The sequence below is a fragment of the Electrona antarctica genome (genome assembly GCF_951216825.1).
Source record: "Electrona antarctica genome assembly, chromosome: 17".
In the NCBI taxonomy this organism is placed as follows: Eukaryota; Metazoa; Chordata; class Actinopteri; order Myctophiformes; family Myctophidae; genus Electrona; species Electrona antarctica.
Window position 1 is genome coordinate 42,992,162 of NC_136798.1, and position 19,781 is coordinate 43,011,942.

The 19,781-nt window shown below is 43.9% G+C and overlaps 1 protein-coding gene across 1 annotated transcript; it reads right to left on the bottom strand.

Moving 5' to 3' along the window:
• Window positions 1-11,233: 11,233 nt before the first annotated feature.
• On the bottom strand, window positions 11,234-12,811 carry LOC306941144 (dolichyl pyrophosphate Glc1Man9GlcNAc2 alpha-1,3-glucosyltransferase-like; the record flags this gene model as incomplete). Its single annotated transcript, XM_079526457.1, has 1 exon — window positions 11,234-12,811. The coding sequence occupies one exon, from the start codon at window positions 12,809-12,811 to the stop codon at window positions 11,234-11,236; it is 1,578 nt and encodes a 525-aa protein (XP_079382583.1).
• Window positions 12,812-19,781: the final 6,970 nt, after the last annotated feature.

Genomic DNA, 19,781 nt, shown 5'->3' on the forward strand with positions numbered 1-19,781 from the left:
CATTTAATTTAATTTCACAGTATGTAGAATGGGTACATTTAATTTTATTTCACAGTATGTAGAATGGGTACATTTAATTTTATTTCACAGTATGTAGAATGGGTAAATTTCATTTTATTTCACAGTATGTAGAATGGGTACATTTAATTTCATGTCACAGTATGTAGAATGGGTACATTTCATTTAATTTCACAGTGTGTAGAATGGGTACATTTCATTTAATTTCACAGTGTGTAGAATGGGTACATTTCATTTTATTTCACAGTATGTAGAATGGGTACATTTCATTTCATTTCACAGTATGTAGAATGGTTACATTTCATTTCATTTCATTTCACAGTTTGTAGAATGGGTACATTTCATTTCATTTCATTTCACAGTATGTAGAATGGGTATACATTTCAAGTCAATACAAAAACTGCTACTTTGTGGGTGAAACCATGGTAAAGCACTAACACTTGTTTACAATAGGGTCCACCATTTTCAATTCATCATAACATTTAAAGACGTACACATATACACTTCTATAAAAAAATCACACCTGTGTGAAGTGAGGGGCGCTCTTATCATTGTAAAATAGACACTATGCCTATTTGCATTGACGTAAAATTCTCCTTTTATTGTCATTGGGAATTTCATATTTGTGGAAAAAGGGAATATCCGCACTCTCTTGTATAAAGTTCATGAGTTTCTTTATTTCATGAAATCACAGCAGCAGTTCACCTAGAGAAACGAACGCGTTTCGGCACGCAGGCCTTCCTCAGCGTTTCAAAATAGAGTATGTCTGACAGAGAAGACATAAGGCTAGCTAAGCGACAGATCACAGCTGGGTCTCATTTGTGAAATCAATTGACTCAGTTCATGCAATGTAATACGTTTCATATTCAGTATTAAAACTTTACAATTTTATACTTTATACGTATCATAGATTCCAAACTGTTTGATCACAAAAAAACAATTCAATAAAAGCTCTTCATTCATTCCTTTAGGAAACTCTGTATAGGATAGGGATAGTTCAGATTTTTTTAACTTAAGCTGTATGAAATACTTGCAATTTATATAGTGGTTGCAACTGTATTAAACTTTCCGTCCGTCCGTCCTCCGTCCGCCCGTCCATCCTTCCTTCCTTCCTTCCTTCCTTCCCACATCAAAGGTGTATTGGTGTAACTGTGAATAGGTTGAAAGGATTAGAGAAAGAAATAAACCATTGAACAGGTCAGAGATATCAATGTGGGTGTGTGAAAAATGTCCTATTCAGTTTCAAATGCAGTCCTATACATCTGCCATGTCGGGGACCAACACAGGTGTTTATCTGTCTGAACAGTCTGATTGGCGTAGAACTAATTCATTTGTTTGTCAACACCTGTTGGTCCCCAACGTGGCAGGTGGTTGGACTACATTTGAAACCAGTGGCGTGCACAGACATTTAGAGGGGCAGGTGCTTAAGTTAAAAAAGGGCACCTTGTGCAGCGAGTGGAACCGGCCGGTTGCCTTAATCCATTTTGGGCGGGAACCCCTTTTGGTGTTAGCATTATGTTATGCTTTAGCTATTGAAAAATAGCAGATCTACAAGCTCATAGCGCGCGCTACGAGCTTGTAGGTCTGCTATTTTTGAAAAATAAAAAAATAAAAATAAAAACATTTTTTTTTTTTTTTTTTCCCAAAAGGGCACATTGCCAAAAGGGCAGGGGGTGCTCTAGCACCCCCTAGTGTCTATCTGTGCACGCCACTGTTTGAAACTCATGAATACACAAGATGTGCGATGTAGTGTGCGAAGGAGTGTTGTTGAAAATATCAGTGGGACGAGGCATTTCAATAGCAGCACATGTGATAACAGCACGCACGCACGCACGCACGCACGCACACACACACACACACACACACACACACACACACACACGCACACACACACACACACGCACACACACACACACACACACACGCACACGCACACAGTGGTATTGATACTTCTACTTAAGTAAGACATTTTAGTACTTTTCCCACCAATGGTGGTGATTGTGTCAGAGTTGTGTCTATTATAGACTACAGAGGTGTTATATTGGATGTATTTTTAGGAGTGGCTCTGTCTTGGTGTGGTCCGACCACCAGCTGAGATCCCAGCTACTAATTGACACACGCGTGTACATGTACTACCACACGCATGCACGCACACGCACGCACGCACGCACGCACGCACGCACGCACACACGCACGCAGACTAATGCAGATACACACATGTATACACACACGATGCATAGAACCACTAGTCTAGTGGGAAGAGGGGGGTATCATGCACCCCCCCGGAAATATACTTCTAATCAGTGTTTTCTTATTGGAAAAAATTTGCTGAAAATTATGAGCTATGATAAAAAGTTGTCAAAAGGTCCCACCTACCTCAAAATCCCCTTTTTGGTATATGGCTCTGGCGAAATTGTGTAAAGGCAAATATTAATTCACTAAAATTACATAAATAGACATGGAAGTCTGAAATTTGTCATGGAGTATCCTGACACATAGGGGTAAGTAGAAGAATAGGATTTGGGGGGTTGCTACCATTATAGTTTTAAATATGACCTACATTATCCCCAGAAAAACAAAAAAAGATGCTGTCCGCTTGACTAATAACAACAAAGATGGTTATTTTCCAACACATTATGGTGAAAATCACTGCCTCACTTGTATATAGAAAACTTCCCATATCCCTAAGCTTCATTTTGAGCCCAATATAACCTTTCTATCTTGAAAATTACTATTTCTGTAGCCAAAACTCTGAACTACCGGTATACCTCAAATCGGTGAAAATTTAATTCAGTCAGTATCAGCTATACATTTGGAATGAATAACTGAGTTTGAACTTACTCCACATTATGGAATATTTCTTACTTGAATAAGCTATGTTAAAAAGTTGGCAAAGTGACCAATCTACCATTTTTATGCAAATGAGTGTCACCATTATCAAAACAATCGATGTTTACTATATCTCAGACAATATTGCATTTAAATGAACAAATAAGGTGTCTATACTTGTATGTTTGTATGTTTTGAGGGTCAAGGATCTCAGTGAAACTATTCTTAAAGTGACCACATGTGCCCGTGGCATGCTGGTGTAAAAATCAGTGCTGCCATTACAATAAAGTCACATTTATACCAAGTAAGAGATACCAATATTGCATATAACTTTACAAATAAGGTATCTAGACAGGTGTTGTGTTTTTATGCTAGCTTTATAATTTAGAATATATATACTGTAGCATAACATCACACACAAAAAACATCCTCAGTATGAACAATAGTAGGCGGCAGTATACACACTATAGAATGGCCTCCACTATGCAGTATAAAATACAAACAGTCACACAATCCTGTAACAGTATTCCATCATATACACACTCAAAGGCAAACATGTAAGCAACAGTGACCACTCTATACACTAGCCTGCACCATAAAGAACAAAATGCAGTCACATTAATCAGTCTTCTTCGTCTTCTTGTCCATGGTCTCCAATGACAAGGAGATCAAAGGTTGGTAGGACTGGACCAAACCCTGGCTCCCCCAGAGTTAGTGTCGAAGTGTCCTTGAGCAAGACACTGAACCCCTAATTGCTCCTGATGTGCTGGTTGGTGCCTTGCATGGTTTCCGCCGCCATCGGTGTATGAATGTGTTTGAATGGGTGAATGTAATGCACAATCTATGTAAAGCGTCTTGGATAAAGGCGCTATATAAATGCACCATTTACCATACTGAAGACTCACAACTCTGTCCATACAGCAGACAGATGAATTGCTGCAACTATACTAATTAAGGATCTGTTCCATATAGACCGATTCAGAAACGGGTCTCATGGTCGCAGGCAACATATTTCCTGTGGACGGAGACGACATAACAGTCGGCTCTTCTACTACATTGAATGGATAGAGAGACCAAATAGAGTGCTGAAATGTTACTCTTTTACCTGCTTTTTAATAACACTAACTTTACAAAGATGCCCAGAACATCAGGATAAACCTGTGTAGTGTATGGCTGCTTCAACAGTGGTGGCAACGTTCAACTTTGGAGAAGAATACGTTGCCTGCGACCATGAGACCCGTTTCTGAATCGGAGATAGTGTAGCACAAGGCACATTTCAAGGACCCCCATAACACTTACGGGTCCATTTGGTTCCATTTTGTACGTTCAGAATTGCACACCAGTAAGATGAACAGCTCAGTGGCCTTGTAGTCAGAGCGTTCGCCCTGAGACTGGGAGGTCGGGGTTCGATCCCCTGGCCGGGTCATACCAAAGACTCAGTCGGTAAGTCGGACATGTCCCTGCTACATACTAGTGTCATGTCCAGGGGGTGTACTTGTACATCAAGCTACCTCATACTACAGAAACAGGAGATAGGCTTCTGCCCTATGGGCCTCATGGCTACACAAGGCTTACTTACAGGTCCATTTGGTTCCATTTTGTACACTCTAAAGTTACACACCCGTAAGAAGCTCTGGATATCATCGACAGCTCAGTGGCCTTGTAGTTAGAGCGTCCGCCCTGAGACTGGATAGTCAGGGGTTCGATCCCCAGCCGCGGAATACCAAAGGGTTGGATTGGGGTAAGTCCCTGCGACATACTAGTCATGCCAGGGAGTGTACTTGTTAGGCTCCTGCCCTATGGGTCATATGGCTTGGCTAGGCTCAGAATATATGCTATTTAAATTGTGAGTCTTCAGTGAAAGAGTGGTGGGGCAGATGACAAACTCATTTCTAAATCTAAAGTTGACCTGGCTCGCCTTCCTACATGCTACTCTGCTCTGAAGAGAGCCACCGTTGCCTTATACAAGCGAGCTGATGAAAAACCAAAACCCTATGATGAAGGGCAGGGATTGTTGAAAACCAAATAGTTTTTGAATCCAGTGTGTCCTGTGGTGCAGTCCTATACCAACCTCACTGCTTGATCTCCTTGACACTGAAAAGCATGCACAAGAAGCCGACGAGATAGAGGAATTGATTTAATCGGCACTGATTTGCACACCAGCATGCCATGGGCACATGTAGTCACTTTAAGAATAGTTTCACTGAGATCCTCGACCCTCAAAACATAGGTCTAGACACCGTATTTGTTCATTTAAGTGCAGTATTGGCTGAGATATAGTGAAAATCGATTATTTTGATAATGGAGGCACTCAAATGCATACAAATTGTAGATTGGACACTTTTCCAACTTAACATAGCTTATTCAAGTAAGAAATATTCCATAATGTGGAGTCAGTTCAAACTCAGTCATTCATTAATTTATTCCAAATGTATAGCTGACTGACTGAATATACAATTTTCACCGATTTGAGGTATAGTTCAGAGTTTTGGCTACAGAAAGAGTAATTTTCAAGATAGAAAGGTTATCTTGGGATCAAATTGAAGCTTAGGGATATGGGAAGTTTTCTATATACAAGTGAGGCAGTGATTTTCACCATAATGTGTTGGAAAATAACCATCTTTGTTGTTATTAGTCAAGCGGACAGCATCTTTTTTTGTTTTTCTGGGGATAATGTAGGTCATATTTAAAACTATAATGGTAGCAACCCCCCAAATCCTATTCTTCTACTTACCCCTATGTGTCAGGATACTCCATGACAAATTTCAGACTTCCATGTCTATTTATGTAATTTTAGTGAATTCATATTTGCCTTTACACAATTTCGCCAGAGCCATATACCAAAAAGGGGATTTTGAGGTAGGTGGGACCTTTTGACAACTTTGTATCATAGCTCATCATTTTCAGCACATTTTTTGCAATAAGAAAACACTGATTAGAAGTATATTTCCGGGGGGTGCATGATACCCCCCTCTTCCCACTGTACTACACATCATACACAAGAGAGACGGATGGATGGACGTCATCAAAGACAGACAGACAGACAGACAGACAGACAGACAGACAGACAGACAGACAGACAGACAGACAGACAGACAGACAGACAGACAGACAGACATTCTTTCCAATTTGACATATAAAGTATATCCGTTACCCACAAAGTGTGTGATGGAGGTGTGGGAGATTTCCACCTAAGCAATATCAAGCTAGTAGGGTAACGAAGGCTATAAAAGTGGTCTCCAAGGAAGAGAGCGACATTGTAAGGAAAATTTCCCCATAATTGCACGTGCAGACAGACAGACAGACAGACAGACAGACGCACGCATCTACTTTGTGTTATTAACCCACCCATTTCGACCTGAGGCCAAATTATTCTAAAAATGCCTTCTAAATCTTGTGGAAATGTCCAAATATTAATTCAAAGATTACTAGAAGAGTTGTCGCATGCTATGTCTATAATAGCTCAAATCTAAAGTGACGCATAAGGTTGTTTTATGTACATGTGTCCTGCATCTACACAATACATCCATAAACACAATGATACTGTGACTGTAGCCTACTAATGGGAGATGTTAGGACATTGGTTTTCTCTCTCTCTCTCTCTAGCGACTCCATCCGCATCGCAATCTGCGTGAGGAAAAACAACTTGAGCTTGTTAGATCAGACGTGACATGAGTGCACACACTCATACTTACATTACATGTGCGGAGGGGAATGTATCGACATCAAGCGCAGAGGGGAGGAGCAAGGATGTACATGCATTAAAGAAATGTACCATGTGTGCACTGTGCAGGTGGCTTATTTGCAGTATGTAACACACACACACACACACACGCACGCACGCACACACACACACACACACACACATGCATGAACACCATGCACGCACGCACGCACACACACACACTACTCTAATCTTCAACTCAAGTGTCAACATTTGAGTTGAAGATGTCCAGATTGATCTTGCGTGATATATATCTTTGCTTTCCAGGTTTCATTTAATTAAACAACTTCAGCATAAGACGTGACATGAGTGCACACACTCATATTTACATGTGCAGAGGGAAATGTATATCGCAGACAGGAGGAGCCAGGATGTACATGCATTAAAGAAATGTATGATGCGTGTACTGTGCAGGTGGCTTATTTCTGTAGCACACACACACACACAGTCACATACACACAGTCACACACACAGTCACACACACGCGATTTTCAGTGAAATGCCAAGTGTTCATTCATAAGTGAGGGGCGCTCGTATATACATCATCATGACGTAAAATAGACACTATGCCCAAATGCTCCATTCATTGTCAAATGGAATTTCATGTTTGTGTATAGGACAAAAATCACACCCGTGTGAAGTGAGGGGCGCTAATATATTAAAGTTTAACTCATGTTGATTAGGTGAGGTAATGGTGATGTAAAACAAACATTAAACGCCATTAACAATATAGAGACAATATGACGTAATGAGGCACATTATGACGTACATTTTCCCTTCACTGTCAATGCGTTTACAAAACAAACATTGAACTAAAGACAATAGGAGGGGGGGGGGGGGGGGGGGCTAGCGCCCCTCAAAAATTGACACTATGCCGATTTGCTCAGACAATGACGTAAGATTCTCCATCCATTGTCAATGGGAATTTAATGTTTGTGTAGGACAAAGTTTGTGAACCTACATGTACACTAAAAGCTGGATATAGGAGGGGCTAGCGCCCCTCAAAAAATATATATGCATCTGTTGGGCATAATACTGTGTTTCTATTGTGTCTTGTCCCGTGAGGTCCCACATGTCGGCGTTATCAATATCAGGGAGTCTCAGCTCATTCAATTTTTTTTTTGTAAGGGTCCCACATCTTAATGATTTTTTTCAGGGAGCCGCCCAGCAAGCATCTGATTCTTTCCAGTTTGACATAGCTAGAAAATACACCCATATACCCATATATCCGTTACCCACAAAGTGTGTGAAGGAGGTGTGGGAGATTTCCACCTGACCTAAGAAATATCAAACGTCTAGCTAGTAGGGTAACGAAGGCTATAAAAGTGGTCTCCAAGGAAGAAAGCGACATTGTAAGGAAAATTACCCCAAAATTGCGCATTAGGCACAAATTGCTCCGTGATCGCATTAGGCACAAATTGCTCAATAATTGAGCAATTTGTGCCTAATGCGATCACTAATTATTAGTCTCCCAACCACTTTAGATAGTGACTCATATTCCCATCCAATAGGACTGCAGAACAGGACAGGACTAGAACATCATGCACATGGCTTGCCAGCGCTTGATGACATCTGTCACAGAACGGATCTACATCATTATAGATTTATTCAACTACAGTTTTAACCAGTCAGCTATAGAGCATGTATATATTAGGCTCCAAGATTTCCGGTATAGGAGTGTTATAACAGTTGTTTTTGGAATAATTACAACTGAACATGGACAGATAATGTCATGGTTGGAAAGTGTGCTTTCAAACGCTTCACTGAATAAAAATGTTTCAGAAGCTTAAATAAGCAGTAACATAATACTTAAAAGTAAAGTAAAACACTGGTGTGACTTTAAAACGCTTTAAATGTGGATACAACTGGTAAAGGTATTAGAAAAAACCTCTAGTGGTTTAAATTGAGAAAACGACTCACCCTATGATTCACAAACATACTTCCCTAAAAGAACGTATGAGAAAATACACTTGACTTGACAAACCGAGGGATGATGGTGATGCCGATGATATCTGTTCATGCAAGACAACGTCACTGTCAACATCAATTCAGGCTTCACCTTCACCTTGAAAACATTTTGACTTCTACTGTGTATCACGTATCCTTGTTCCACATACCGTATATAGGGCTTTACACATTTTGTGAAGCCTTACTGTATATAGCTTGAGGAAGTGTTCAATGGAATTAATTTGATATCTTGAGAGGTTTTCCATGCACTATTTACTTTCAATGTGTTCTTTTTTTTTACATTTTTATCCCACGATTTTGCAACCCATTGTTTCACCCTGTGTCAATTATCAAATGTAATCCTGGGCGCTACACTTCCTCTGCCAACCCGGGGAGGGCAGCGGACTGACCATATGCTTCCTTAGATGCATGAGGAGTCCAAGCTGCTTCTTTTCACGTGACAGGGGAGAGTTTTCTCCGGCCGGATGTAGCGCGTGGAAGGAACCAGTTCCTTTCCCCTCCATCAGGCGCCCGGCTGGCCAGGGGGAGGTAGTTTAGAGACCAGGATTACTGCATGTTTTTTGTGAGGGTACCTGCCCTTAGGGACACAGGGAGAACATGCAAACTCCACACAGAAAGGCCCTTTCGCCAACCCCGCCTCGGGTATGGGCACTGATGACGCGGAGGAGAGAACACGCCCCCACCAGCGCGGTCCTCAGCAGGAATCGAACCGAGGACCTTCTAGCTGTGAGGCGACAGCACTACCGACTGCGCCACCGTGCCCCCTTACTTTCAATGTGTTCAATTTATGATCATATTCATTATTAACTCAGAGCTATAGGGGCACATTTACTAGTTACTTGCGCAAGCAGAGCGCGCAAGTAATAGTTTTCGTCCAGTGCTTCGATGCGTATGTCGCCGTTTGATGTGTAGGCTATGCGCCGTGCCAGCGTATGACGTAATGACTACTTGTGCTTGATATGGCAGTGGTGTCAGATTACATACATGTATACATAGGGGCATTACCTTTAATCCTCCCGACAATAAAACATATCGTCATTACGTCACCATCGAAAACCAATTACACCCTGGCATTGGGTCCTTTAATCCACATCTTTATTACGTCATCATTGAGAGCCAGTTGTACCAGTTATACCCTGACGTCATATGCTGCTACGATACATACGCATCAAACGGGGCATATGCAAATTAACCACAGTATACCGCTAATCAACGTACAAATTACATAGAGGCATTTCCTTTAATCCACCCGACACTGATCGACATATACGTCACCATCGAAAGCCGTCACTCATCCGTATTACTCTGCCATGTGGCAGACTTTATTTGTCTTATTCATACACCCCAAGTCTGTGGACTATGTTTGTCTCATGCCCCCCACATGTTTGTGCATGCCCCAAAAGATGCCCTGTGATGCAAACCAGCTGTGTTTCTGATATTCAGACGAATCTGACCTTAATAATAATAATAAAACGTTATTTGTATAGCACCTTTCATGACATGAAATGCAGCTCAAAGTGCTTTACAGAGCAATGAAGAGAGAAAAAAAGAAAATAAAAGCAAGGCATAAACATTAAAAAACAAGAGCAGTAGTGCAATACAGTGAGGACATGAATAACAAAAGAAATTAAAAAAACAAATCAATTAAAAGCAAGGGTGTAGAAGTGGGTCTTGAGCTGTGCTTTAAACATGTCTACAGAGGCTGCCTGTCGAAGGTACAGTGGGAGTTTGTTCCACGCCGTCGGCCCGTAGAAGCAAAAAGCTGCTTCCCCGTATTTTTTAGTTGCCATTTTTTTAGGCAAAGCGAGCAGGCCAGCAGTGAAAGACCTTAGGGGGCGGTTTGGGACATATTTAGGCAGGCAGTCATGTAGGTAGGAAGGTGCGAGACCATTTAGAGCTTTATAAACAAGTAAAATTATTTTAAAATCAATCCTAAAAACAATCGGAAGCCAGTGCAATGAAGCCAAAACTGGAGTAATATGTTCTCTCATCTTAGTTCTAGTTAAAACTCTGGCTGACCTTGACCTCAGAAGAGAAGCATTGGTCCTGTTCCTCAGTCAGTCCTCGTCGGGTTGTTTGTTTGTTTGTGACACAACTGTACAGTATTTCACCTGTATTACAACATCCATGGGTTTTCCACCTCCACTTACCTGCCTTGCTGTATTTGGTGCGTTTCTCACTCACCACACCAGCATTGTGAGTAGCACAACGCTGAAATATGCAACAGCAGTGTGTTGAGCGTTGAGAAACTTGGATAATTTCCAGACATTCTGCAGTGTACAGTAGCCTATATCAGAAATATTGCGCTCAGTAGAGTGCATGCTGTACCTTCACTACCACTTTACAGGTGTCATGACATAATCAGTTCCCTCCGAGTTATGTCTTTTTTTTAATCTTGCCTTTAACTGATCTGTTCTTTGACCTTTTTGGACCAAAAAGTTAACTAACCACTTTCAACGTGGCATGCTCATTTTGGCCATGTCATTATTGGAAAGAATGTGAGACAAATGTTCAAACCAGTCTCACTCCGACTCTCACTCTCAGACTCCATGGCTGAGATCCTCAACCGCGCCTTCAACACCTCCCATTTTACTGGAATTAAGTTATATTTGGGGTATGGGCCAATTGCTATGGGCCTTTGGTTGCCTTGAAGGCCAGAATCAGAGTTTTGTACTCTGGCAGATCATGTCTTGATCACTGTAGGAAGTACCGGAGGTAAAGTCTTACAAAGCTGTACGCGATCCCCAGGCTGCAGTACACGGATGTCACCAGGAGGGGGACGAACGGCAGCGTCCGCTGCCACGGCGTCATCGGGTAGACGATCTCGCGCAGGATCTCCACGGCAAACAGACCCGACAGGTAGACCCGTTCCAGGGGGCTGAGCACCGGCCCCTGGTCCGCGTGCAGGCGCGTCAGAGCGGCGACGGAATACAAGGTGAACATCGCCATCAGCAGCGCTTTGATCGGCAGCTCCGCCGGGGTGAAAATGAGCGGCGACAGCGAATAGTTTCCCGCCGTCGCCAACACCAGGAATATCCCGGCGTCCTCTCGGCTCTCCACCGCGAGGACGCTCAGCGGCAGCACGGCGATGAGGATGGCCTTCTCGTGCACGTGCCAGGCGAACATGAAGGACCCCAGGGCGCAGAGGACCACGCAACGCACGAGGTCCCTCCCACCGGCCGCGCCGACGCCCGGCTTCAGCCAGGTCCTCAGCAGGGCCGGGAGGACGGACAGGAGCGTGAGGACGAGCGCGGCGGCGGGAGAGATGGAGGGGAGAACGGCGTGGCGGGACTCCCGCCCCACCAGTCCTCCGGTCATGGACGCCTTGGGAAGGCCGCTCGCGTCCAGGAGCTTCAGGCGAGCGCCCGCGCGGACCAGGACTTTATCCAGCGCGTTGTAGAGGGCCCAGAAGTTTGGGGCCCAGTACGCGTGGCACAGGCCTCTCTCGAAGGGGAACAGCCTGGACAGCACCTGGGGCATCTGGCCCATGGCCACGAAGGGGCCGAAGGACACGGCGGTGACGGACAGGACGATCGCCGCCAGGGCCGCGAGACGGCGAGGGCTGAAACTCTTCCACCGGACGCCGCCGCCCGCGTCGTCGTCGGTGAAGCAGTAACGCCGCAGCAGGTAGACCCCGTAGGCAGGGCTCACGTACAGGTAGACGTGCTTGAGGTTCAGCAGCACGGCGAACAGCAGCGCACCCTCCAGGTGATGCGATTGCGCGTGTCGGGCCAGCGACAGCAGCAGGAACCCGGACAGGAAGCCGTTGTACTGGAAGTGAACGTGGTCGAGCAGCAGGAGCCCGGCGTTCCACAGCAGCAGCGCGGCCAGGACGAACGGCGGTCTGGACAGGAGGAGGAGCTCCTCGCCGCCGCGGCGCTCTCCCTCCCTCACGATCCCGCAGCACTCTCCGACGGCGTAGACGAAGAGGAGGTCGGCGCCGACGACGGACAGCCTGTGGAACAGGACGGCGGCGGGACTGCGGTACCCCGGTCGGTCCAGTGACAGCATGTCGGCGTCGACGAGGCGCGCCAGCTGGGACAGCGCGCACTCGAACCACGCGAACAGCGGCGGGTAGTCCAGGGTCCACTCCGACGTGCTCTCGCGGTACCACCGGGACAGCGGGAGGCTGTGCGTGATGGCGAGCCAGTTCCTGTGGACCTCGAAGTCCGTGGAGTGATACGCGTTGACGAAGAGACACTTCAGGAGGGTGACGCCGAGCGCCAACGCGCCGAACCAACCCCGCCGCTCGTCGCCCGCGGTCGCCGCCATGACACCTCGAGCACGGACAGACGCGTTCGTACTAACGTGGACTTGTAGTTGAGATGCAAAGTCTTTTGGGCGTGCGCTTTCTCACTGAGGTATTCGCGCTCTCCCGCAAAAAAAATAACGGTAAAGACATTACATCTCACAATGTCATCAATAGGACATCAGCCTTGTCCAAATATGGAGTTGCCCACTTCAACATCACCTGGGTGGTAAGTAATAAAATAATCACGCTTGTGTGAAGGGCGAGGGGGCGCCTTTTGCGAAGTTGTGAAGATCTATTTTATATTGACCACACATGACGTCACACAGAGAGGTCACGTGGCGTCATTTGCCATTGCCATGGCCTGAAAGTTTTACGGAACAAAAAAGTAATCAAAAAGTCCATAGACCACACGCATAACGTCACAGGCGGAACACACAAAGCCAAACGTCGGGTGCACCTCAACAAAGCAATTAAAGAGGGAGAGCTATCAATGACCTCATTAGATCGATTACAACGTTTCAACCTTTCATAGGTCATCATTGCCAGGTACGGTGGTAATAAACAGTACCTTTGGAGATTGATCCAGTGTTTGCCTCTGTCCAGCATCTGGCATTTTGAACTGTGGCTGTACGTGCTTTGTTTGCTTGAGTATTGAGTACCATGGGACCTTTTGCTCAGCATCGCAACCTTCATACACAAAGACGACCTGATTGCTGTTGGCAAGTGCACTGTGGGGTCTTCAAGATGTGTATCAGTAATAATGTCTTCTGGCACTTTTTTTCCCACCCTTATTATCTAATGTAATTCCGGAGCGCTACACTTCCTCTGCCAACCTAGGCCTAGGGGGGCAGCGGACTGGCCTCATGCTTCCTTCTATGCATGAGGAGTCCAAGCTGCTCTTTTCTCGGGTATGGGCACTGAAGACACGGAGGAGACAACACGCCCCCAGAGCCGGGAATCGAACCCATGGACCTTCTAGCTGTGAGGCGACAGCACTACCGACTGTGCCACCGGGGCCCCCTTCTGGCACTTCTTAGTAATTACATTCACATCAGAAAAGGCTGTTCTGCAAGATCACAACGTTATCCAGTATTGTCTTTGACTTTGTAAAACATTCCTTAACGGTGAAATCCAGACTCAAACGTAAACTGAATGGAATTAATCAGAGACTCCACGTGACGACAGCAAAACGATGTCAAGAATCCGTCCATGAAGTCCAAAAACACAGCTCGTATTATCATTTAGATCAGGGGTGAGCAACTTTGACGATGGAGAGGGCCACTCTATTTCCACACTCACTCCAGTGGGCCACATATGCATGTTATTGTCATAGATTCGTAGCAAAAATAGCCCATCTACAAGCAGATCAGCTATACGTTTTGCTATATTTGAATTGAAATCCGGAATAATTTGTTCCTATTTTTTTATTGGAATCCTGAAAAGTAACATTTTTTATTTAATTTCAAAGGCATTTAGTTATGTTAACTTTATGAACTAAACGTTGGACATACAAAAAAAAAGACAATAACATTTTAATACTAGTAGTTATAGATAAATAATATTTCAATATTTGGAAATTAACCTGCGGGCCGCATTGAGTGATGGTGGGGAGTCCCCGGGCCACCAGTTTCCCATGTATGATTTAGATTCTGTTCTACCGAAGATAACCAAAGAACATCCGGACGCTTATCCGGCTCATGCACAAGCGAAGAAGAACACACATGGGCGTGCCCGTGGGGTTCATCAGGGGCTTATTAACACTAGGATGTCTGAAAAAAATGCACTACTAATATGACGGCTAACGGTCAGGCTGACCGGTGTTTTTCGTGCTATTTGATTGGCCATTGTCTCCCCCACTGTCTAATGATCTTCACACCTCTCTCTGCACCCGTTGACGGCTTGCCATTGTCTTCTAAATGTTACATTCCAACGAATTCAAGGCAGCAGTTTCAACTAGACGGGACAACTCAAAGTTATTTTTTATTTCAGTTTACCAAACTATAATTATAGTGACGGTGTGAGCGCTATATTGAATACCCTTGCGCAGCAAACACTGTCCGACTTTGTATTGAGCCAATACAATAGGCTACCACACGTTATTGCCAGAGCCAGGCACATTGCTCAGACGAAATACGACATTAGTTATATATTATCATTTTATATAGAGGGGGAAACATCGATGTAATTAATATATATTTGATTGATTGTGCCAAAAAAAGGAAAGAGCTGTGCGTGCGTGCGTGCGTGCAAATCAGAAAAGTTTAGGCTACAGACAAAGGAGTTGGGAGTTTGGGAGCGGCTAGCCTTCTATATAATGCTGCGCACATATTAGCCTATATATATTTTAAAAATACCCAGCATAATTTTTGGGAAGGCTAAGCCTGGCCTAGCCTTACATACCCGCCGCCTATGATCGATGTCATTTATATATATTTGATTTATTGTGCCAGCAGAAAGGTCCGTAGCAGCAGCACGGTTTATATATACACCATAGGATAGATCAAGTCATGTGACGCATCACCGCCACAAATAGTGCTACAGCGTTATCTAAAATGCACTTCCGCATACCTCACCGGCAGTTACTTGGATATTTTCTCCCTCTCCACGAGAGAGGGAGAGAGAGAGAGGGAGAGAGAAAAAAAGAGAGCCGTGATGCGTGGAAATCAGTTCCACTGGTCGCGTGCATAAAAGTTTACAAAGAAGGACGGACAGAACTGTTCTTCTGACTGACAAAACATTTAGAAGTTCGGGACGTCTATCGGGTTGGACTGATTTCAAACACTGTCATTTTTATTTGGCATCGCGCTGATGTCAACACACCATATTTCACCATATTTTTGATGCGCTGATATATGAAATGAATATGCGCGACATAGGAACGTGATATGGTGTGGTATGGTACAGAAACTATGCACAATGTAGGATGTAGCATTTATTCATATTATACACAAGTCATTTCATTGAAAACAGCCTTTGACTAGGAAAGAGGTCCACAGCTCAGGGTATATTGAAAACGGCCTGGGAAAAAAAAATCGCATCGGCAAACACACCATATTTCACCATATTTTTGATGCGCTGATATATGAAATGAATATGCGCGACATAGTCACAATGCTATAAACTTTATTATTCCAACATAATTATGCTAAAGATGGCGTGTATAGTCAACATGTATTTATATCTATTGAGCTATGCGCTTGGTGGAAACAATACCACACACCATATTTCTTTTTCCGTTTCGAGAAATAAAGTCAGACATCGTTATTTCTGCAAACCGCATATAAGAAATATAACATCTAAAACAACATTTAGTTTATGTAAGTTTGTAATGTAAGTTTGCCTACATGTGGAAGTAGTTGGAATGCAAATGACACATTAGCTTGAACAATGCCCGTCTCCAGCCGGGAGGAAGGTGTGAACAGCACTGCTTGTGGGGGAGAAAGGGTGAGGGCTCTAAGAGCGGTCCCACGGACCGAAAAAGAGCAGACATTTTAGTAGAATTATGTCTAAAATCATATTTCCAAAACGTTTCAGATGAAAAAAAAAAACAGAGATGGTTTGAATCGAACATTTAGAAAAAGTCATGCAAGGGGAACTTTCTCAGGACTTCATGGGCAAAGAAAATCCACTTCAAAATTTCAAAATCGGTCAGCCTGACCGCTCCGACGCGCTAGTGTTAACATGCACGCGAGCACCTATGCGGTCTTTCTTGCTTGAGCCAGTTTCGCCTGAAAGTGTATTTTCTCGTCCTCTAACTATAGAACGGTGTATGGTTCTCAAAGTGGGCTCCGGGGACCTCCAGGGGTCCTTGAAGGAGCTCCAGGGCTAATTGATAGTTTGGAACCAAATGGACCCTTATGGGTCTGTAACTCTGAGAGTGTACAGATTGAACCAAATGTTTACACGCTCAGAGTTACACAAACTGGGGGTCCTTGAAATTAAACGGGCTCAGTGAATGCAATTGCAATTATATAGAAAACAAGAATTCTTTGGGTGAACTGGAATAAAAAAAAACAATACCGGGTAGGTAATCGATTGAAATAAAGTAATTTCTTGGGTGAACTATATTCCTTGAAGTGGTTACGGTGAATCATCAGCATTCACGTTGAATGCTTCACTCTGTTGCTCAGCAACGCATGCCATGCCCAATTTGCCTGAAAGGATTTGAAATGAATGGCACAGATGGCTCCAGCTTACATTGTCAAATGAAGTCGGGGAGATTGTCTTCATATAAGTCTTGCCAAATTGTACAGTATGCATGCTGTGCCTATAATTATATTCACTACCAATATTCAATATCTTCACTTTAAATCATCTGCACCCCTTTTTATTTTACGGTATTTAGATGATTTTGTCACGATATCAGTCTGTTGCACACTTTTACTGTGTAGTGTTGTTCCTAGTGTTTCCTGTCTACTCTATTTGTTACTACCTGTCTTGTCTCTACCCTGATTGCTAACTTGAGTCCACCTGTGTCATGTTAAGTTCTCAGCCAATCATGTGGTGTTTGTAGTTATGTTTCACCTGTGTGTAGTTAGTATGTGTCTATTTAAGTCTCCCTGTGTTCAGTGTTTCCTTGCTAGATTATAAGTTATTGTTACGTTGTGTTCCTGCCTGTGTATATGTCCTGTTCGTTGCTAATAAATACTGGACTTGACCTGCTGGCCTGCTTGTTCTGCTTTTGGGTCCTCACCTGACACGCACCGTGACAGATTTACTTGGGCTGGGGACTGTCACTGACGAGTGACCGGACTGTCCATTATGCCGATGTCCCAGTAGTCCAACAAATAATATTAGAGTGAGGTTAGGCTAACGGCCGGGCTACACCAGGCTTTTCGCGCACAAAACGCGCGCGTTTACCCTAAACGCGTGCGTTGAATTTAGGTACAGTCCTATTTAAAAAAATCACACCCGTGTGAACTGAGTGGTGTAGGGTTTTATATAGCATGATCAGCTGTGGTCTGACGTAATGTCTGACGTAGATGTCATTTCGGATGTGATTTCACAACTGGCTTTTTTTGTGCAGAAAAAATGAGCATGGTTGCTACGGTCATCCAGTTCACCCGGGTGTGATTTAATTACGTCAGAAATTATTTTGAACATAGCAACCATGCTCATTTTTTCTGCACAAAAAAGCCAGTTGTAGGAGTGGTTTACACCACTCAAAAACGCACGCGCGGGCCGCGCGTTTAGGGTAAACGCGCGAGAAAAGCCCGGTGTAGCTTGGCCGTTATAGGCATAGTTTTTGTGAGGTTATGGTTAGTTAACCCATTTAGACCTGAGGACGCGTCTGCGTCACATTATAGCTTTTATAATGCTATAACAGAGTGCCGCACTATACAAGCTTGTAGATCTGCCTTTTTTGAAAAATCCTGAAAATGTGGCGCAAATCTTGGATATATTATTCTTTCACAACGCAAGCTTTTTACCTCAAATCTTTGCTTCTGGGTTGATCCTGGAACAACATATTTACAGATGGGGGGTCGGTGGCCAATTACATATCACTTTTTGGGATCCTTGACAGACATGAAATAGTATGAAAACCACTGATATAGAAACATAGGTTTTTCAGAAAACTGTCATGATTTAGAAGACTTTTGTAGAATATGGTGTGCCGGGGGCACGGTGGCACAGTTGGTAGTGCTGTCGCCTCACAGCTAGAAGGTCCTGGGTTCAATTCCCGCTCGGGACGCTGTGGGTGCTGGCGGTTTCCTCCTCCGCGTCATCAGTGCCCATACCCGAGGCGGGGTTGGCGAAAGGGCCTTTCTGTGTGGAGTTTGCATGTTCTCCCCGTGTCTCCTAGGGTAGGTACCCTCACAAAAAACATGCAGTAATCCTGGTCTCTAAACTGCCTCCCCCTGGCCAGCCGGGGCGCCTGATAGAGGAAAAAGGAACTGGTTGGAATAACGTGTTCCTTCCACGCGCTACGTCCAACCAGGGAAACTCCCCCCTGTCAGGTGAAAAGGAGCAACTTGGACACTCAGGCATGAAGGAAGCATGAGTTCAAGTCCGTTGCTCTCCCCAGGTTGGCGGAGGGTGTGTAGAGCCCAGGATCACATTAGATAATTGACACAGGGGTGAAAAATGGGTTACAAAATCGTGGGATAAAAATTATAAAAAATAAAAAAAATAATGCATGCCGTCGGACCAACTGTTACTTTGGAACAATGGACGGCCGGACTCTGCCACGGCACTCTGCAGGTTCTTCAATCAAGGTCAAAGAATTAGAAGGCTCTTTCAAACTCAACACAAAATGTTGTTGGGAACGTCATGTTAAATATCACTTCAAAATAACTTATGGGTGTGCACTCCAGACAGACAGACGGAGGTGTGCATTGGAGTGGCTGCACCACTCAAAAATAATACAAAAAAAAAACTCCATGTTAGACTTATTGTAAACACATGTCGCTCCTTCTAATAAATGAGTAGGCGTTAGCCTTTCGATTAATTATTTGATTGTGTTAATATTTTGTATTCTGTAATGTTGCATCAAGGAGTCATGTACTGTACAATCTGGGAATAACCCATCGGCAAACAATTAGAAGAAAAATAAATCCTTTTAATTTGCCTCTGAATCTGTCTTGAGAGGCTATATTTATGTACAGTAATTCCTGAAATGCATGAAATTAATAGAATAATTAAACACGCACGCACGCACGCACGCACACACACACACACACACACACACACACACACACACGTTTGTAATACTGAGTGCCTGGATAAGAAATTGAACCAAATGGGCCATTAAAGGAGAATTCCATGCTAGAAGGCTTTCTTACCTTTTTTTTTTAGTTGTTACATCCCCACCAAAGAGTTCCAGGTGTTATTTGTAGTTGTTACATCCCCACCAAAGAGGTCCAGGTGTTATTTGTAGTTGTTACATCCCCACCAAAGAGGTCCAGGTGTTATTTTGTGCAAAACGCATTATTGGCTATTTCCCCTTAACCTGACTCCGCCAGATGGGGCAGCAGAGAGTGCACTGGGCGG